The sequence below is a fragment of the Anabrus simplex genome, chromosome 9 (assembly GCF_040414725.1).
Source record: "Anabrus simplex isolate iqAnaSimp1 chromosome 9, ASM4041472v1, whole genome shotgun sequence".
Lineage (NCBI taxonomy): Eukaryota > Metazoa > Arthropoda > Insecta > Orthoptera > Tettigoniidae > Anabrus > Anabrus simplex.
The window spans coordinates 69955865-69978825 of NC_090273.1; the positions used below are offsets into that span (position 1 = coordinate 69955865).

Sequence of the window (22961 nt, forward strand, 5' to 3'; positions counted from 1 at the left end):
GTAGTTGTCATTATAGGGGTAGAATGGCAGTAATCGTAGTAGTGATGGAAGCAATGAGGGAGGTGTGAACAGAGGAGGTTGTAGTTGTGGTTGTGGTGATGGTAGTGGTAGAAGTGGTGCAAGGAAAGGACAACGGTTGTGGCGGGCGGATGTAAGGAGGTGGTGTAGAGGAAGCAGTCAACTGGTGCAGGTAGATCAGTTGAGTAGTCCGGTAGTTGTTCAAGAAGATGGCTAGAAGTGTTCCACGCGATGGAGGCGTCGGCGGATATGAGCACCAGCAGCAAGAAGATTGTCACGGTCTGTTGAAGTCTTGACAAAAAGGACATCTGTTGCTGGTATGGAACCTTTGTAGAGCCTGGTTGTGGAATATACTCCAGTCTTGCGGAGGTCGGAGATGATGGTTTCATTGGAGATGGATTGGTTGACGTCCAGGACAACACAGGTGAACATGGTGGGTAGGCCGACGACCAACTTGGTGTCTGGCCGATGTGCTTTATTGTATTGGCTGGGTGCGAAGTTATAGTTGCGGCGTCACCCGGCCGAATCAAAAATAAGTTGCGATGGTGGAGAGGAGTTGACGGTCCACTTGATAGGTGGCGATGTGAGCGTCTGCTGCAAGTGGTTGCACTGGGGAATGACAGACCTTATGACAAGCGAAGTTCTAAGGGAGACTCGAACAGAACAAGAGCTGATATCGGCTGTTATAGGTAGGAGAGCTAATCTGAGTCATGTACTGAAGAGAAGAAAATAAAACCCACTGCAGTTAATGATAAAAAAGGCAGACAGAAGATAAATGATATTGTGAGACTACAGATATCATGGCTCCAAAATATCAATTACCCCTTTAAGCTTGTAAGTCAGATGTGTACTGGCATAATGTTTACTCCAAAAATAGCATGTTTTAATGGAAGAATTTACGTAGCTAGAGATTCTCAGGCAATACTTAGACTTTAGGGAATTCATGGCCTTCTGAATATAATTCTTAGCATGGTTTGGGCAGGCTATCCACAGAATGTATTTCAAGCGCTGCAATTTACCATTGAAAAACTTTTTAATTTTCAAGCCAATCCTCAGAGAAATAGTCCTGCTTTCTGGATTTTAAGCTTAATCTCATATTCAGAATGACACCCAGAAATGCTTTGAGTTCATTCATGATTATATTCTTCCAAGTGCTCCATACACTTCTCTCCTATAGTAGCATGTTTTTTGTTTAGCTTATTGGTTTGCCAATATCTCTTTACATCATCTATGAAAAAATAGTGTGAAAGAGACTGACAGGGTGGTGGGAACTTCATAAAATCAGTGTGCTTAGGCTTATAGAGTACCCAGTCAGAATTGTCATCTTCTGATGAAGTGGAACTTTCTTCAGCTTCAGCACCCTAAGCCTCTTTTTCCAAATCAAGTTACTAAAGACAGTCAATTTCAGTTGACCTCATATCATTCACAATCATGGTAATATCAGTATTGCTCAGCCCACTTGATTTGCATGAGCTAATCTTGTGCCTTCCAACTGTAAACAGTGCTAAATGTTCAGAAGATGAAGCCAGAAATTACCCGTATTACAATGAAGGAAAATAATGTGACAGAACAGGCCAAAAGTCAGAGTGATGCTTGAACTGTTCTTTTTATAATTTCTTTATTTCTTTCATTTTTAACTAGCAAGATACCCATGCTTCGCTAAGGTATTATACTGAGATTTATAATTGAATGCTTAACATTTTATATACTGTATAATCCGCCAAAATTCGCGATCTGACTTGTTTTCTGAGAGATTACGACAAAGTTCCTCCCATTTTTGAATCTTACTTTCCAGCAATCGATTTTGTACTTCCCGGGCTAGCTCCAAGTATTCCAGCCAGTCAGTCAGGTCCCTAAATCTTTGCCATCTTTTCCTATAACTATTTTTAATATGGATCAAATCCTTGAGGAGATCCGGCTGGCGACGTCTTGGGTGCCTTGGCGGTACTGAACCCACAGTCGGACTGCATTCATAGTCGTAACCCATCCAGGACCTGTTTCCAGCACAGTCCGCACATTTTGACAATGGTCCAGAACATTATTATTATTTTTATTATTATTACATCTGCTGCCATTGTCATTGCTGACAATGTGACCAGCACCACTGTCAGACGTAGGCAAGTGCGCGAGATTTCTGGCGATACAAATGATATACTTCCGTGCATTATTGACCTTATTACAGAGGTGAGCAATTGCACGGTCAATATCATTCCTATCATTTATTTCAAATGTATACATTTTTATTTATATGCCGGGAGAATCTACTGTAATCTAAATTTAAGTTCTCCAAAGGAAAAGAGGGCTCTTGAAAACGAACCCAGGAAAGATTAAAAATGATCGGTTTATGATCAGAATCAAGTAGTACATTATGAACAGTAAAATCAATTGGTCTCAACTCCTTTTTCACCCCACCGCCATTAAGTTGCTTACCTCCCCCCCGCCCCAACAAAAAAGAAGACGTGTTTCTTTATGTTTAAAGGAGATTCTAAATACCAATGTTCACGTCTGTTACCTTCAGTTTTCAGTTTTGAGATATAAGTATCCCCATAAAATAAAATAAAATAAAATAAAATAAAATAAAATAAAATAAAATAACTTTTTTCACTTCCTTTCACACTGCCCCCACCCCCCAGTGAATTTTCCTTTAATAGTAAAGGATCTTATAAATACCAATTATCACGACTCCAACATCTTCAGTTTTTGAATGTGTCCTCATAAAAGGAATTCAACTTCATTTTGGCCCTGCCCCCCAAGATGATTTCCCCCCAAAAACGTGTTTTTCTTTGTTTTTAAAGGAGATCCAAATACCAATTTTCACATCTGTAACAACTTTAGTTTTTATTAGATGTAAGTATCCTCATACAATTAATTTGATTAATTTTTCAATTCTTTCACACACCCCTCCACCCCTTCATTGGTTTTTCCGAGAGTAAGTGTTTCTTTACTTTTAAAGCAGATTCCAAATACCAATTTTCACGTCTGCAAAATCTTTTGTTTTTGAGATAACTGTATCTCCATACAAATAATTCAACTAATTTTTCAATTCCACCCCCCCCCCCCCCTAAGTGGATTTCCGAAAGAAAAAAAAACGTATTTCTTTATTTTTAAAGGAGATTCCAAATACCAAAATTAATGTCTGTAACATCTTCAGTTTTTGAGATATCAGTATCCTAATTAAAAGAATTCAACCCCATTTTCAGTCACTTTTACTCCCCACCCAAGTGGTTTTTCCAAAAACAAAGAATACATTTTTCTTTATTTTTAATAGAGATAAAAAGTACCATTTTTCACTTCTGTAACATGTTAAGTTTTTGAGATATACTGTAGACATACTCATTTTAAAATTTCACCCCCTTTAGTTCCCCTTAAGTGGAGTTTCCAAAAACAAATCACCTATGTTTCTTTACTTTTACAGGAGATTCCAAATACCAATTTTTACGCCTGTAACATTTTACGTTTCTGAGATGTACTGTAGATATAGTCTTTCTAAAAATTCACTCCAATTAGTCACTCCTGTTTAATCCCCATTAATTGGATTTTCCAAAAACAAAACAATACGTGTTTCTTTATTTTTGAATGTGATCCCAAATACCAATTTTCAGGTCTGTACTCTTCATTTTCTGAGATATAAGTATCCTCATTAAAGGCATCCAACCCCTTTTCCACCCCTCCTATTGGGATTTTCTGAAAACAAAAAAATACGTATTTCTATATTTTTAAAGAAGATTCTAAATACCAATTTTTACATCTGTAAACTTTTAAAGTTTTGAGATATAAATACACTAATTTTAAAAATTCACCCCTCTTTTCACCCCCTTAGCAAAGGAATATCCAAAAATCCTCCATTAGCGAGCACCTACATTGTAATATAAATATATCCTCAAAATTTCATTTCTTTACGTCCAGTAGCTTTGGCTCAGTGATGATGAATCAGTCAGTCAGTCAGTCAGTCAGGACATGTTCTTTTATATACTGTATATAGATTGGTCACGTGGAGTTCATCCATAAGGAACAACTATAAACAAGAACATCTTCAAGAGGAGATCTTCACTGTCATTGTGAGTATCCTGAGCTGTAGCATAGGAAAACTCATGGCTGATTCATGATAATGCCCTGCACATTGCTCTGTACTTGTCCAAGTGGAACTGGTAAAGTCACTGTTTTTCCACACCCTCCTTTACTGCACTTATCTTGCACCACGGGATTTCTTTCTCTTACCCGACACAAAAGCAACCCTACATGAATGTAGCTATCATTCTGCAGAGGAGATCATTACCAACACAGGAGCAGCTATACAACATCTTCCTGCCAATATCTTTCAGTATCATATCCAACAGCAATATCAATGCTGGCACATGTGTATAGTGGCTAACAGTGACTATTTTGTGGTACAATGTGGAGCTGTGTAATTGTACACCACATTGCATGGCAACCAACAGAACAATCTAGGCACAAGAGCACGAACTCACTGACTGCGGTAGTATGAAATAAAACTGATACTTTCTGAAACACAATTGGAAAATGTTTAGATCAAGTAGAGAAAGGGAATAGTGACCAAAAGTAAGAAGACCTGGATAAGATACAATGTGAGAAGACACACACTGTTCAAGAAACTGTTGAGTGGGGGGCGGGGGGGAAGAAAAGAGGACGGAGAAGGGAAAATTTCATAGACGACCGGATAGAAGGAAGCTACTATAACATGAAAATAAAAGGCCAAGGTGGGAGAAGAATATATCAAGGCATAGAACACTGGACATGCAACTGTGAAGAAAGATGATGATGATGATCAATCACAAATAATCTTTAAAATTTACAAGATACATTTCGAGTACCATATGTGGAATACTAGGGATAACTTACATTTTCATAATTGGTAGATTCTTCCGCATCAAAATAACCATCATTGAGGTCTTGATCCTCTTCAAATTCGGCTGGTATCCCTAACTGTAAAAGATAAATTATATCAATTTATTTTTTCTTTAATGCTTGTTAAAATTACAAGTATGACTTCTCTATCCTTCAACCATGTACATAAAAATTTGAGCCCTTGCCAAAGTCATCTGCAGATTCTCTGTGCAGAATACAGCATCTTGCTCACATGTGGTGGTGAAAGTGCACAGAAACTGATGGCGACTAAATTGAAGTTTAAAAAAAAAAAAGTTAATGAGAGACACAAGAATATCTCGGGTAAATGAGTATGTCACACTGGGGTTATAGTCCTGATGGGACTTAACTCACCAAGCAACTATTACTCTGCCCCAAGGCCTACAGATTACAAGTGACGCATGGTCAGCTCAACAAATCCTCTCAGCTGTTATGCTTGACTTTCTAGAACATGGCCTATCTCTAATACATATGGAAATTTGATGTTTTCCCCCACACAGATCATCAATTATTTTGGATCTCAAACTACCCATCAGATCCAGATATAAAATCTTGTCCTGGCCAGAATTCCAATCCAGGGCCTACAGGGCCTATCCCCAGACTGAGTGGCTGGTAAATGCCATAAGTTTAGCCATTAATATTCTTAGATCAATATTATCATGCTGCACTTTGTACTTTGCTTTATTTGTTTATTTATTTATTATTTATTTATTTATTTATTTATTTATTTATTTATTTATTTATTTATTTACTCATATTTATTCATTTATTAAATATCCTGACAGTTTGAACCCTATTGTATATGAGTATATTAGGGTTGTAGTTTTGATCAGTTTTTTAATTATTGGTCCTTGACACAAAATTAGGAAACTAAATTATTGAAGATGTGGTGAATGAACTTAAGGAACTATTTGTAAGAGCAGGATTTCCTAAACAGATGGTATAATGCTTTGCTTTTATGTATAAAAAATGTTTCTACCTTTAGTTTAATTACACTGACTGACAGAGCAAATGCAACACCAAGAAGGAGTGGTTCGAAAGGGATCAAAGTTGGGGAAAAACAGAGACGGCACGGACGAATAATTGATGTTTATTTCAAACCGATATGCAGGTTACACAATGCGCACGGCATCGACTCAGTAGGATGTAGGACCACCGCGAGCGGCGATGCACGCAGAAACACGTCGAGGTACAGAGTCAATAAGAGTGCGGATGGTGTCCTGAGGGATGGTTCTCCATTCTCTGTCAACCATTTGCCACAGTTGGTCGTCCGTACGAGGCTGGGGCAGAGTTTGCAAACGGCGTCCAATGAGATCCCACACGTGTTCGATTGGTGAGAGATCCGGAGAGTACGCTGGCCACGGAAGCATCTGTACACCTCGTAGAGCCTGTTGGGAGATGCGAGCAGTGTGTGGGCGGGCATTATCCTGCTGAAACAGAACATTGGGCAGCCCCTGAAGGTACGGGAGTGCCACCGGCCGCAGCACATGCTGCACGTAGTGGTGGGCATTTAACGTGCCTTGAATACGCACTAGAGGTGACGTGGAATCATACGCAATAGCGCCCCAAACCATGATGCCGCGTTGTCTAGCGGTAGGGCGCTCCACAGTTACTGCCGGATTTGACCTTTCTCCACGCCGACGCCACACTCTTCTGCGGTGACTATCACTGACAGAACAGAAGCGTGACTCATCGGAGAACACGACGTTCCGCCATTCCCTCATCCAAGTCGCTCTAGCCCGGCACCATGCCAGGCGTGCACGTCTATGCTGTGGAGTCAATGGTAGTCTTCTGAGCGGACGCCGGGAGTGCAGGCCTCCTTCAACCAATCGACGGGAAATTGTTCTGGTCGATATTGGAACAGCCAGGGTGTCTTGCACATGCTGAAGAATGGCGGTTGACGTGGCGTGCGGGGCTGCCACCGCTTGGCGGCGGATGCGCCGATCCTCGCGTGCTGACGTCACTCGGGCTGCGCCTGGACCCCTCGCACGTGCCACATGTCCCTGCGCCAACCATCTTCGCCACAGGTGCTGCACCGTGGACACATCCCTATGGGTATCGGCTGCGATTTGACAAAGCGACCAACCTGCCCTTCTCAGCCCGATCACCATACCCCTCGTAAAGTCGTCTGTCTGCTGGAAATGCCTCCGTTGACGGTGGCCTGGCATTCTTAGCTATACACGTGTCCTGTGGCACACGACAACACGTTCTACAATGACTGTCGGCTGAGAAATCACGGTACGAAGTGGGCCATTCGCCAACGCCGTGTCCCATTTATCGTTCGCTATGTGCGCAGCACAGCGGCGCATTTCACATCATGAGCATACCTCAGTGACGTCAGTCTACCCTGCAATTGGCATAAAGTTCTGACCACTCCTTCTTGGTGTTGCATTTGCTCTGTCAGTCAGTGTATTTTCTATTTGTTTGTTCAAGTGTGTTTTATTTGTGGAAGTACCACAAAAAATCTACCAGCCTTCTAAGCTACAAATTCATGAAATATTCCTAAACAAAGAGGGTTTTACATGCAGCGCTTGTTTCAATGACAGCATACATCAAGGCTAGTTGTAGCCCCAACTGTGGAGAAAGTGAAAGAGATCTAACTCTGATTGTATGGTCACGTTCTGTGGCCGCTAAAGCACTCCGTCTCCACCCTGTTGGATATTGATTCTGTGGTAGTCCACTAAAGAGCTGAATAAATAATATGAAGGATGACATGTTAGATGTGGATCTCAACACCAAAGATATCCACGAGGGATCCTTGTACGTGACATGTACCAGAACATCAGACCCTGTGTAATGGGACTGGGGAAAAAGAAGGTGGCGAGGTCAGCTTTCCTAACACTTCTTCTCCACTTTGTTCTAATGGTGACATTATCACTCCAGAGACTGCACTGCCATATCATCATCATTTCCTCTTGGCCATCTCCTGCCAGGTCAGGGTGTTAATGGCACTTCTCCACCGTTGCCTCTACCTCCACCACTCCTCTTCAGTAATTGTATTCCAGTACATTTTTCTTATACTGTTCTTGACGGAGTCCATCCATCTTGCTCTGGGTCTCTCTCTTCCCCTTTTTCCTTTCATCTGAGCCTCCAACACTTGTTTTGGTATCCTACATCCTCATAACATGACCAAACCATCTCAATTTATTCTTCTCCATTCTATCACTCAGTTTTTCTATCCTCATCTCTTTTCTGACCTCAGGATTTCTTATTCTGTCTCTTCTTGTTTTCCCTACCATACTCCTCAGGAACTTAATCTCATTAGCCTAAATTTTACTCTCATTTCTTGCTGTCAAAGTCCAAGTCTCTGATGCATACGTTAATATAGGGGTTTTTTCCGTGGTTTCCCATTTTCACACCAGGCAAATGCTGGGGCTGTACCTTAATTAAGGCCACGGCCGCTTCCTTCCAACTCCTAGGCTTTTCCTATCCCATCGTCGCCATAAGACCTATCTGTGTCGGTGCGACGTAAAGCCCGTAGCAAAAAAAAAATTAAAAAATATAGGGGTTTAGTACATCTTGTACATTATCTCTTTATATTTCATAGGAACTTCTTTGTTCCATACCAGGTTCTTTACATCCTGGTAGAATGTATTTCCCACCTGTACCCTTCTGCTGATTCCCTTATCCAACCTTTCATCTTGAGTTATTTCACTTCCCAGATATTTGAAATATTCAACAACCTCAAGGTTTTATCCCCTGATACTGACAATTCCTTTTCTTTCTCTTTTTCCTCTTGTCATCACCACTGTTTTGCTCTTCTCCACACTGATCTTCATACCATATTTCTCAATATTGATATTTAAAGCCTCTAGTTGGAATTGCACTTCTGTATTTTTGACTCCCCAGATCACTATGTCATCTAACCCCAAACCCCATGGCGCAACAGCCCCGAAGGGCCAAGGCCTACCAAACGACTGCTGACCAGCCCGAAGCCTGCAGATTATGAGGTGTCGTGTGGTAGCACGACGGATTCTCTCGGGCATTATTCTTGGCTTTCTAGGCCGGGGCCATTATCTCACCTCAATTGCAATCATGTAGGCTGAGTGGACCTTGGACCAGCCTTCAGATGCAAGTAAAAATCCCTGACCTGGCTGGGAATCGAACCTGGGGCCTCCAGGTAAGAGACAGGCACGCTACCCCTACACCATGGGGCCAGCCACTATGTCATCTGCAAACAACAATATTTTCATATCCTCTCCATATCTTGCCTTTGATTCCTTTAGAATTTCATCCATATCCATTATAAAGATAAGTGAAGACAATACACTTCCCTGTCTTAGTCCAGTTTGGTTTCTAAACGAATCTGTTCTCCCCACTGGAGTCTGGACACAACTGAAGCAATTCTTATACATTGCTTTCACTAGTTTCCTTGATTACCTTACTCATCGTTCTCTTTCCAGGGTTTTCCTACATCTTTTCTCTATTAAACCATTCACCTCACATTTAAATACCATAGGAGTTCACTAAGAAATCACATTTAAATACTGCTCTATGGCCGTCATCATCACACTATTATTTAGAAAATCATACAAAACCAACCAGTAAATATTCCTTTCTGAAAATTTGCATGCATGATAACGAAGTAATAAACTTACCAATGCCGCTATTTTAGTACGTCTGCTGGGTGTGGTACACCTCAAAACATTCTTCTAAGTGAAGAGCTACGCCACACTTTTTGCACTGCCAGCAACTTTTGCTTCTTTTATCCCAGCTATAGCACACAACACACCTTCTTGTGACTTTTGATTTCTTCTCTGTAGGGGGGATACACATGGTAAAGTGGGTCCATGATTTAGCTTGTAATCTGGCTGGGGTGGTGCTCACTGAAGGTTGACCTCGAACCGAGTACTCCGGCAACTGTACAGTCTCTTGTAGCTGCTGTGCAATGCTAGTTCGGAAGTCCATGTAGCTCGTCTTGCTGTTAGCAGCGATCTTGTGATACACAGTGAAGGAATTGAAAATACACATATCTAGGAGGTAAAAAGAATATTTTCCTATACCCTTTCACTGTGCGTCGCATGACGGGGAACAGAGCTGTAACCTGATCCTGAAGGTCAACACTACCCATCCCCTTCCGGTATTCAAGGCCACACTTGGGCTTTATCACTTCTTCCCTCGGGGTTTGTCCTCTCTTTCGTCTGAGTTTGCCTGTCCCTGTCATGTCAGCTGATTTGTGTTTAGTGGTGAGAAAGCAAACATCCTTATTTTTCCACTTCACACACAACATACTGTTGGCAGCCCACGCCTCATACTCTCCACGTTTCAGTTTTGTCTTACTGATATCGTGAGGCATGTCTTTTCGGTTCTGTCTAACAGTTCCAATTACATTCACCTGCTTGTTGTGTAGCCTTTTGAATAAATCTGAGGAAGAATACCAGTTATCTAAAAACAATGTATGTCCTTGGCCTAACAAGGGTTCACACATGTTGAGCACAACGTTCGTACTTGCTGGCAGACTTGGATCCGTTACATCATCACCTACATAAATTTTGAAAGACAGACTGTAGCCAGAACTTGATTCACAAATTTTGTAAATTTTTATTCCAAACCTAGAATGTTTAGACCTATTCCACTGGACATTTGAAAGGCGGCCTCTGAATTTCATTAGACTTTCATCTAGAGCAATGTCTTGTAAAGGTAAATATAATTCTGAAAATTTGGAGCAGAAATGTTGTATTATAGGCCTAATCTTTCTTAGTTTGTCACTACTATCGATTTGTTCATCGTCAACAAAATGTAAAAATCGTGAAATTATAAGAAATCTTCCCCTGCTCATGGTTTCATGAAAAATAGGAGTGTTTATACACCTGTTCTTACTCCAGTATAACTGTATTCTTGACTTCCACATTTGTGACATTAGTATAACTAACACAAAATATGCCCTAATTTCGTCGGGTGTAGTCTCAAACCATTTGTCATTGTCTTTCAACTTTTTACTGTCAGGATTGCTCAACTGTTTTGCTGCATATGAATTTGTCTCGACAGATATTTTGTCAAACAAAGGGTTCATGTATTCACAAAAAACTGAGAGTTCAGATAGTGGCTGCATATCAAACTTTTTCAATAAGTTTTCACTAACCCCACTGTATTCACTAAACTTATGTATAATAGGTTTATTGTCACTTTTTGTCCAGTTCCAGTCAGTCAAGTTAGTCCGTGCCGAGGTACGAGCTCGTTTCGAAGGACTCAGCACACCGTCGTTATTTGCATCACTTTCCGTGTCATCAGAACTATTATACACATCGTTAGTACTCGAACTAAGGACTTCAAGGTCTATTTCGTCGTCACAAACATCACTGCCTTCAATATCACTCTCTAAAACACTATCTATTAGCTTCCGTATTCCTTCTTCATCAACACCAGCACATCTGCTTGACGCCATGATGGCAACTGACAAGAGCGAAATTATATGAAAAAAGATTATCTTATCTCTTGTTCTGGAAGTGTGTGAGAACCTGATGAAAGGGAAAAAACCGAAGCCACATGTGTAAACTTCAGTCAGAATGCATACAAGTGGCGCCTGTGGGTTAGTGACTGAACTACACGGATTGATGTACAGTTGTGCATCGCCGCGAGCAGAGCTCGTCATTTGATTCATATGCCACGAATAACTACGACGAGCTAGGGTCGTCAAATTATGGGATTGGGTTAACACTGTCATATGCCTTCTCTAGGTCAAGGAATACCATCACCAGATCTTTTTCATATTTCTACTGTTTTTCCATCAGTAATCTCATGGTAAATACAGGGTCTATCATTGACCTGCCCTGCCGAAATCCATACTGCTCTTCTAAATTTCTTTCCACTCTTACTCTCATTCGCCTTTCTATTATTCTCTCCAATATTTTGGCTACCTGTGACAACAGTGTAATTCCTTGATAATTGTTACATACCTTCCTATCACCTTTCTTAAATACTGGTATTATTACACCTTTACACCAATCATCAGGTACTTGCTTTTTCCTCCATATACACTTTAGCAGCCTATATAACCAATGTAGACCAATAGGTGCTGCTGCTTTCATCATTTCCACACATATTTCATCTATTGCTGCTGCTTTCCCTGTTTTAATTTGTTTAACAACCATTTCCACCTCTGACATTGCAATAACATTCTCCATATCTGGATCATCCTCATTTACCACTACTCTCTCCTCTGCATCATTTCTCACATTCAGCAGATTACTGAAATAGTCTTTCCACCTATTCTTTACCTCCTCTGGGTCTCTTATTACATTTCCACTTTCTTCCTTCACTTGTTTTGTGTAGATTTTTTCTTTTCTCTTATTTTCTTATCAAATCTATACAACATCCTTTTCCAACTCTTGTGTGAATCTCTCCCAACATTCTTTCTTTTCCTCATTTACAACTTGTTTACACTTTTAATTTCCTGATGCTTACTTCCTTCTTTCCTATCTTTATTCCATTCTTGCCATGCTTTATTCTTTTGTTTAACAACCTCCTTCACTTTTTCATTCCACCAAGGTGTCTCCTTTTCCTTCACTTTCACCGAAGTTCTGCCACAAATCTTTTCTGCACAGCTTACAAATGTGTTTTCAGATTTGGTCCATTTTTCTTCTACACTTTCTATTTTTGATATAGGGATGTGCTATTTTAATTCCTCCTGAAATTTCTCCAGAGTTCTTTTATCTTTTAATTTCCATACTTTTATTTTCTTCTTCACAATATTACCTATTTTCACTTTTTTTTTTTTTTGCTAGTTGTTTTAAGTCGCACCGACACAGATAGGTCTTATGGCGACGATGGGACAGGAAAGGGCTAGGAGTGGGAAGGAAGCGGCCGTGGCCTTAAGGTACAGCCCCAGCATTTGCCTGGTGTGAAAATGGGAAACCACGGAAAACCATTTTCAGGGCTGCCGTATTTTCACTTTTGCTACCACTGCTCTGTGGTCTCCATCAAATGCCTCACATGGTAGTGCTGTCACATCCATTTACAGTTTACAGTTTACAATTTACTTTCTCAACCAAAAAATAATCAATAACTCTTTTTGTCCTTTCATCCCAGTCATATCTAGTGATCTTTCTACTGTTCTTCTGTCTAAACCAAGTGTTACCCACAATCACTCCATTTTTCTCACAAAAAATCAATCAACTTATCTCTCTCCCTGTTTCTTTCTCTATATCCAAATGGACCAATCACTTCTCCTTTACCAATTATGTCATTTTACAAAGGAAAAGATGGCTCAAACGAGTCTAAACATGTTTGAATTTTATTGCTCCATCTAATGATGGATGTATGTTTTGTAGTGAATTAGGACAATACATTTAATTTTTTCCTTTGTAAAGTCAAAACCATCACGTGCATAAACTCGGAAGAAATCTTTCACTCCTCCTTCCGTCCTCAGTCGTATTCTGATTATACTGTCACTAACGTAGTCTACCCTATCACATTTTCATCCAGGATTTTGTTAACAATCACTCCTACTTCATTCTTTTCCCCACCTCCTCCACTCCAGTATAGGATTTACCCTTTACTTATCCTCATTACTCCCTTTCCCCTCCTCTTGATCTCACTCAGTCCCATCATTGCAACATTTTCTTTCTCCATAAAATCAATCAACTCCTCTGAATTTCTATCAGGGACACAACATTTATTATCCCCACCTTCATAATATTAACTGCTGGTTGCCCACTTTTCACAGCTCCCCTAGCACAAGAACTGCACATCGCTTTTAGCAGGGTACACCCTAACCTTTTCTGATGTTGATAATTACCACCACTCATTTTAGGCTATTGTTATGATGGGGTTGCCACTCCCAAAAGGCATTTTAGAGCTAATGTCGGCAATTATTCAGGGTGCTCCTTACATGGGGAACAGACGGCTTTGCAGCCGCCCCTAACATGTGAAACAAACACTGCTAATGAATAGTGTACTCATTGTATTCCTCGAGTACTGGGCTGCCTCTTCCGTAATCTCCACCATTCCAAAGGTCATCTTCTCTGCTGTAGATTCCGTTGAGGTCTTCGCTCGTAATCCTGAGCTGGGACCCTTACCAGATGTTACACACCAGGGCAGTGTGCTCTGGGATTCACATGGGCAGGGGCGCTACTCCCTGGGCAGGGCTGCCTCTGAAGAGAGTTCCTACCTGCCACCTGTCACATGTCCCTAATAATTATAATCATCCACCTTTCATCCATATGAGTTCAATTTTAAAAATCAAGAGCATATTATAAAAGTTGTAGGATAAAATAATTTAGATATCTTTTTATTTAATGAATTTTCTGATGAAATGAGCTAGTAGTGATATATCTGCATAAAAAACTTTTAATATTTTTCACATTGTAAAGTAAAATAATAATAATAATAATAATAATAATAATAATAATAATAATAATAATAATAATAATAATAATAATAATCTGCGATTACATGGCTATACTGAGAGTGGTTTTCTCCCGCCATATTCCAAGAAAATTCTGTGGGTTAGAGAGTTACGTCACGTTCCAGTGTGCCTACCTAACTTCTAGTCCTAATATTTACAGCAGCAGTACACACACTACTGTAACCACAACAATAACATTAGTCATCAGACAATTTTGACACAGTCAAGTACCGGTACATGGTAATGATGGTCTACAACATCCCAATGCTTTAAAACTAAAGAAAACGTACAGCACTTATTTGGATTATGACATTTAGAACTTTAATAGTAACTTACATTTACATTACTGGCAGACTGATGCTGATCAAATGGTGCTTCATTAATGTCTTTATGCTCTCGGATTTTTGCTTGTGTTCGTAACTGGAAGAGAGAAATAATTTCAATTTATTCTTTCTTTAATAATTTCATGTGAAGTACAATAGCATGTTAAATGACTTCTCTGTCCTTCTACCATATACCTATATACATAAAAACTTGTGGATATGTGTAATTTTTTTACATTTTCTCCTGGATCAGTGCAATGCCAAATGATTTTTTCTTATCTACTTTAGAAGCATGATCCAATCTATAGATGCCAACAGACCATCTTAGCATTTTTGTTTCCATGATGTTTAATATGTAGTTGAATGTGCGAACATTGGGAATCCATATATTTTACCTTGAACAGACAAGCTGTCTTTGATATGTAGTTACACAAGAGAATGCTAAGAAGACCCTAGACAGACTTTGTGACATGTGATGAAGTACAAAGGGTAACTCATACAAAACAAGAGCTGATAACAGCCATGAAAGGTAAAAGGAGAGCTTACCTGAGTCATGTACTGAAGGGAAGAAAATAAAACTATTTACACTTAATTATTAAAGGCAAATTAAAAACAGGGTGACCACAGATATGATGGCTCCAAAACATCAAATAACGGATAAGTATCTGCACAACTGAAAACCTCTTCAGGCTGGCTGATCTAGGAAAAGTCAAGCTTGTAGTCTTACATAATTGTTGGTAGAGTAATCATAGTCGCAGGGCTACCATTTTCATGAGGAATCGAACCACAGTGATGTGACCCTTGTGGAATGGTAGGGTAAGGGTTTGGAGGAAGTGAAAAGGAAGCAGATACACAAAGAATAGGCAGGGATTTCAAGAAACCCAGTTAGTGTGCTGAAAAGTTATACAGGGAGAAAAAGGGAAAACTGGGAAAGAAACCTTGCACAAGGACACTGAGGGTAGTATAAAGGCATTGTATAGATTGGTTAAGAACAGAATAAAAACAATAGAGGATAAAAAGTTTGTAAGGACAGAGGCAGGACAGATTTTGACATGAAAAGAGGAGACACTCCTCAGATGGAAGGAGTATTTATCAAAATTACTGAATATTAGATCCACTGAACTAGCAGTTGGAAGGAACCATGAAGAAATAATGATTGAAGAAGAACAAGAGATTGACATAATCATGCTAAAGTGTGGCAAAGCTTTTTGGAACAGAGCTATGGAGATGATAAAGACAGCAAAGCTAGTTTTAGGACAGTGTTAGTATAAAATATTTAAAATGATATAGAAAGAAAAATCCCCAGATTGTTCAAGAAAGGTGATAAGAAGGAATGTAACATTTACATAGGAATCACATTTCACAAGTAGTCAAGATATTCAAGGATATTGGATAGAAGACAGAGGATGAAATTAGAAAAGATAGCAGAAGAAGAATGATATAGGTTTACAAAAGACAGATCGAAAATTGATCTGATATTCAAAATAAGACACAATGATGGAGAAATGATGAGAGTTTGGGAAAAACTTGATGACATTTGTAGGTGTATAGAAAGCCTATGACAGAGTGCCAAGGCAGGTGATTTGAGATCCTTGAGGAAAGAACAAGTAATAGACATAGATTGGAGATCTGGAGCTTCAAGAAAAGTGAGACACAGAAACTGAAAGCTTTTGAGATGTGAGTATGGAGAATGATGCCTTAAATAAAATGACAGATATGATGAAAAACAAGGTGGTTCCACACCTTTTCCACTTGTGTTTCAGAGAAAAATGAATAATTTCAGAAATCATCAATCCTATTTCAAAAAAAAAATTCTGAGCAAATTTTAGCATTCAATAAGGCTGCAGTATGATGAAGTGTAACTCAAAGGATGAAGAAGGTCTCAAACATAAATACATTTTTGCCCTGGTAAAAAGTTGAGGTGATGCTTCAACTGGTCGTTGTTTTTTCTCCCCCGCCCCCTCACCACCCCACATGGATTTGATCTCAAAAGGAACAACTGTATACAAGAACATCTTCAAGAGGAGATCTTCACCGTCATTGTGAGCATCCTGAGCTGTAGCACAGGAAAACTCATGGCTGATTCATGATAATGCTCTGCACATTGCTCTGTGCTTGTCCAAGTGGAACTGGTAAGGTCACTGTTTTTCCACACCCTCCTTTACTGCACTTATCTTGCACCATGAGATTTCTTTTTCTTTCCCCACACAAAAGCAACTCTACATGAATGTAGTTATCATTCTGCAGAGGAGATCATTACCGACACAGGAGCAGCTATACAACATCTTCCTGCCAATATCTTTCAGTACCATATCCAACAGCAATATCAATGCTGGCACATGTGTATAGTGGCTAACAGTGACTATTTTGTGGTACAACGTGGAGCTGTGTAATTGTACACCATGTTGCATGGCAACCAACAGTACAATCTAGGCACAAGAACACAAACTTATTGACTGTGATAATATAAAATAAAATTGAAATTTTCTGAAACACAATTGAAAAAGGTTTAGATCAAATAGGGAAAGAGAACAGTTACCAAAAGTAAGAAAACCTGGATAAGATACAACTTGGGAAGACACACTTTGTTCAAGGAACTGTTGGGGGGGGGGGAAGAAAAGAGGATGAAGGAGGGCAAAATTTATAGATGACCTGACAGAGGAAGCTACTAGAACAGGAAACGGAAAGCACAAGTTTAGCAAACAACAGATGAAGACATAGCACACTGAACAAATGTGCTAAAAACATAATGAAGTAACAAATGTTTTTAGCACATTTTTAGCTTGTATTATGTAAATAACTTTAACCCCCCTTATTTCACTAAAGATGGCTCAAAAGAGTCAAAACATGCTTGAATTTTACTCCATCTAATGATGGAATTATGTTATGTATTGAATAGGAGGATACATTATCCTTTGTAAAGTGAAAACCGTCAATATGGAATGATTCTAATATCTTGCCATAAGATCATCCATTAACATTCTTGAGAGAAAAAAAATAGGAAGCAATACTTACATGCTGAGTTTTTATGTAGAAGGAGCTTTTTTACCTTTAGTTAGATTATTTTCTATTTGTTTGTACATGTGTGTCTTTGTTTGTGGAAATACTACACATACCTATCAAAGTGATTGGAATTTAAGGGGATATTACAGTGGAAAGTTTTCTAAGCTACGAATTCTTACAATATTCCTAAATAGAAAGGGTTTTACAGGCAACTCTTGGATTCTTTATGGATTTTAACCCACATAGTAGTGGGGTCAGATTGAACCTACAGTAAGCCATTGAGAGATTACCAATTGATTAGGGTTGCCAGAATTATGAACCAAAAAATACGGACATATTTATTTTCCCCAAATTCAGACAATTTTTATATATAATATATATATATATATATATCTAGGAAACTCATAAAAATGGATTATTACTATCTAATTACTGCAACATACACATGAAAAGACAACCACTGAATTTATAACTAATTTCATAACCACAATAATATATTCGAAATTGCTAGGCTAATCTGATTAAATCATGGTATAATTAAGATTCAAGTTTTACTTTTACATCAGTAAGATATTTCTCTGATGAATGGACCTGCTTTAAAAAAGGAGTTGCACTTGAGTATTCTGAATTCACCTTCATTTATAGCGAGGCTTTTACCTTAATCACTTTGAGTCTATTCTCTCAGGTGTCCGAACACACTGTCTCTACAGGAGCAGAAATACCTGGAGGACAGTAAATAATTTCCAAAATTCTCTCAAAACTAATAACCTATGTTCTTACCATTTGCATTCCACACCACGAAATTTACAGAAATCCTTCAACTGAGCTACCCTCACAACAATTCAATATCATGGGTAATTGATCTGAAGTATTCTGGACACAACTGTGAGCAATGTGTGCACCACTCAGAGAAGAGAAAAGCCTTGCAAGCATGGTGAAGAGACATGAACTCCCACTCTAAGAAACAAGCCGTAAGTATTGCCAAAGCAAATGTCCAAAGAAAAACCTGTGAGCTCAAGAATACATGGTGAACAGCAAAGGCAAAAGAGTTGGAATATCTAGCAGATAAAGATTCACGACAGTTCTTTCAAGCGACAGAAGCAGTTTATGGTCCCACAACCTTCGGGAGGAATCCTCTTTGGTCCAGCAATAAGAGTACACTTTTAAAAGATCAGTACTTCATCATGAATAGGTGGAAAGAGCATTTTGAAGACCTCTTGAACCAGGATTTGATTATTGATGAACAGGTGTATGATATAATTAAATAAGCTCCCATCAATGAAGAACTTGGCTCCCCACCAACACTAGATGAAGTTAAGCATGCTGTCAATCAAGCAAAGCGTCACAAAGCCTCTGGTCCTGATGGTATACCAGTGGAAGCTCTCAAAGAAGGAGGTGAGGAACTAATAAGACACATACATGAACTAATTGTCAAAATTTGGAGCACAGAAGAAATGCCTCCTGATTTCAGAGACAGTCTGGTAGTTCCCATATTTAAGAAAGGGGATAAACGAACTGCAATAACTATCGGGGAATATTCTTACTGTCATGCCTGGGAAAGCTTATTGCTCGAATCTTCGCAAATCGTATTGTACCCCTAGAGGAGAAAATACTTCCTGAGGGTCCGTGTGGCTTCAGGCCTTCTAGAGGAACCACAGGTATAATATACACAGCTCGTCAACTTCAGGAAAAATGCAGAGAACAAAACAGATCTCTTTATGTTGCCTTTATTGATCTTATTAAGGCATTTGACTCTGTGAACCGAGAAGCTTTGTGGAAAATTTTAGCTCTATATGGCTTTCCACAGAAATTTATTGCCATCTTGAAATTGCTCTACACTGATATGATGGCAGCTGTTAATGGCAACGGCTCTATTGGAGAGCCATTCCATATCAATACCGGTGTTAAGCAAGGCTGTGTGATAGCCCCCACTTTGTTTTCCTGTATGTTGCCACTGTCATGGAACTTGTCAGAGATGATCTCCCTCCAGGAATTCATATAACTTACAGGATGGACAGTAAACTTTTTAATTTGAGCCATTTAAAGGCAGGAACTCTGACATCGTCTGCAGCATTAGTTGAGTTACAGTATGCTGATGATAATGCTGTCGTAGCTCAGACACAAGAAGAGCTTGTGACAATCCTGAATGCATTTTCTGCTGCGTACAACAAGATCGGACTCAAACTGAATACCAGCAAAAAACACATCCTATACCAACCTGCCCCTGGGGAAGGTCAAAGAGATATCAATGCCACAGTTGGAGTGAGCCTTCACGTTGTAAACGCTTTCCCATACCTTGCCAGCACCCTCTCATCAAGCGCAAATATAGATTCAGAAATCCAACACAGAATTAACTGTACAGGAGCATCCTTTGCTAAGTTAAGATCTCGAGTTTTTGACAATCATGATGTCAATATCACAACAAAGATTCCTGTGTACAATTCTGTTGTAGTTCCAACCTTACTCTACGGATTTGAATCCTGGACATGCTAGAGTCGACACCTTAAGAAGCTGGAACAGTATCATCAACACTGCTTGAGGAGAATACTGCAAATAACTTGGCAAGACAGGCACACAAATATCAGCGTTCTTGAAGAGGCACACACCACCAGTATGGTTTTAAGACGCCAGCTATGATGGACAGGCACGTAGTTCGCATGCCTAATAATCGTATTCCCAAACAAGTGTTTTACTCTGAGCTATTAGTAGGTAAACGCTGTGTAGGCAGTCAGAGGAAGAGATTTAAAGATGTAATCAAGGCTAACTTGAAGAGATGTAACATTGATATTGATAACTGGGAGAACTTGGCCCTTGACCATTCATCCTGGAGATCACTAGTCCATTATGGCACACTGTCTTTTGAAGAAAACTGCCAACGTACAGCGAATGACAAGAGGCAACGTAGGAAAGACAAAGAAGTGCTGAGGAGACATGGAGATAACATGAGTGCTCCACCTGGGACTACCTCTCATAACTGTGGCAAATTGTGTAACTCCTGCACTGGACTGTATAGTCACCTCCGAACGCATAGATGAAGAGGCATCCTGCCTGGAAGACAAACCTACTTGATTATGAGTGTTTGCTATCAATCAATCAATCAATCAATCAATCAATCAATCAATCAAGCAATCAATCAATCAATCAATCAATCAATCAATCAATCAATCAATCAATCAATCAATCAACCAATCAACCAATCAGTGTATATAGTAATGCCATCTAGTAACTGAAATTGAAACTAAGTAATGTTTTGAATTTTTTCCTGTATTCTGATGTATCCAAACAAGAAAATACAGACATTTTGTCATATATTAAAAAAGTATGATATGGACAGGGACACTGCCCTTAAAATACAAACCGTCTGAACAAAATGTGGATGTATGGCAACCCTACAACTGATTTGCACTGGCAAGCTCTCCGGCACCAAGGAGTTCCAGAAAGTTATGTGAGCCCGAATCTAGCTTCTCTATTTAAATGTTTCAGTGTAGTCCAGTATCACATTAGGATCTTTTAAAATCACTGTTGATGGCCATCAGGGTTCAGCCCTCTCTCCACCACTGTTCTTTTCTGTGCATGGACACAGAAACAGTACATTCACTGCAGCATGGCTCAAGTGGAGACACGTCGAGCGAATTGGCCATGCGGTTAGTGGCGCGGAGCTGTGAGCTTGCAGTCAGGAGATGTTGGGTTTAAACCCCACAGTCGGCAGCCCTGAAGATGGTTTTCTGTAGTTTCCATTTTCACTCCAGGCAAACACCAGGGCTGTACCTTAATTAAGGCCATGGCCACTTCTTTCCCACTCCTATCCCTATCATGTCCCATCGTCGCCATAAGACCTATCCATGTCGGTACGACGTAATGCCAATTGTAACAACAACAAAGTGAAGACAGTCACTGGTGTTCTCTATGATAAGGTCAGGCTCCATGGCTAAATGGTTAGCATGCTGGCCTTTGGTCACAGGGGTCCTGGGTTCGATTCCCGGCAGGGTCAGGAATTTTAACCATAATTGGTTAATTTCACTGGCACAGAGTCTGGGTGTATGTGCCGTCTTAATCATCATTTCATCCTCATCACGACACGCAGGCCGCCTACGGGTGTCAAATTGAAAAACCTGCATCTGGCAAGCTGAACTTGTCCTTGGACACTCCCGGCATTAAAAGTCATACGTAGGTGTTTTGAAAAGTTCTCGGAATGTACTAGAATTAAGTATCTTACCTCAGTGGGACTGCTTTTATTTTTCAACATAGTCTCCCTGTAGAATAATGCATTTGGTCCAGCAATGTTCCAATGCCTTGATCCCATCTCGAAAATTAGATTCCTCCAGGCCTGCAAAATACCTCTCCAATTCGGCTGTCAGTTCTTCCCTTGTGGAAAATCTCCTTCCACCGAGGAAAATTTTCAGCTTGGGGAATAGATGAAAGTCTGATGGTGCCAAATCAGGTTAATAAGGTGGATGTGGCAACAATTCGTACCCCAGTTCATGAAGTTTTGCCATGGCAATAACACTTGTGTGCAGCGGAGCATTGTCCTGATGAAAGATGACCTTTTTCCTTGCCAAACCAGGCCTTGTTTCAAGTATCTTTTCCTGTAGTTGGTCTAGGAGGTTTGCATAGTATTGCCCCGTAATTGTTTGGCCAGTAGGAAGATAATCTATCAGCAGAATGCCTTTTGCATCCCAGAAAACTGAGGCCATAACCTTTCCGGCCGAACGCACTACCTTTGCTTTCTTTGGTGGTGGTGAATCAGTATGTTTCCACTGCTTTGACTGCTGTTTTGTCTCTGAGGTATAGTAGTGGACCCAAGTTTCATCTGTAGTCACAAACCGGCGCAAAAAATCTTGTTGGTTGCACTGAAAATGGGCCAGACTTTGTTCGGACATTTCCAATCTGGTGCGTTTATTGTCCAATGTCAAGAGCGGATAATTTTTTCATACCCAATTCTTCGGTTAAAATATAATATACCCATTCAGAAGACATCCCTACAGCTTCAGCAATCTCCCGCACTTTCAGTCGACAATCCTCTATGACCATTTTATGCACTTTTGTAATAAATTCTGGGGTCATAACACTTTTTGGCCGTCCACTATGCTGATCATCATCCAAGCTCTCCCGACCAAATTTAAACTCGCTGGCCACTTGGCAACAGTTGAAAATGAAGGAGCAGAGTTCCCCAGTGTGTTCTGAAAGTCGGCATGAATTTCCTTTGCTTTCATACCTTTCTTTACAAAGTATTTAATCACTGCTCGAATCTCAGTTTTTTCCATTGTCACAAATCACTACATGGGAACAACAACAAAGAGTCGTCACTACCACACTCCTACAGCTAGAGCACTGACGCACATGTGTTCACTCACAAAGGATGTGTGATTATTGCGCGGGAACCTCGT

At 39.9% G+C, this 22961-nt stretch overlaps 1 protein-coding gene across 1 annotated transcript in view; it reads right to left on the reverse strand.

Annotated features, from left to right (window-relative positions):
* Positions 1-22961, reverse strand: part of LOC136880867 (myosin-3) — a 299781-nt gene that overhangs the window by 119573 nt on the left and 157247 nt on the right. Inside the window, exons 22-23 of the mRNA XM_067153408.2 lie at positions 14585-14668; positions 4879-4962 (exon numbers count right to left, since the gene is read on the reverse strand). Coding sequence (XP_067009509.2) covers positions 4879-4962; positions 14585-14668 — 168 coding nt within the window. The remainder of the gene's footprint in view (positions 1-4878; positions 4963-14584; positions 14669-22961) is intronic.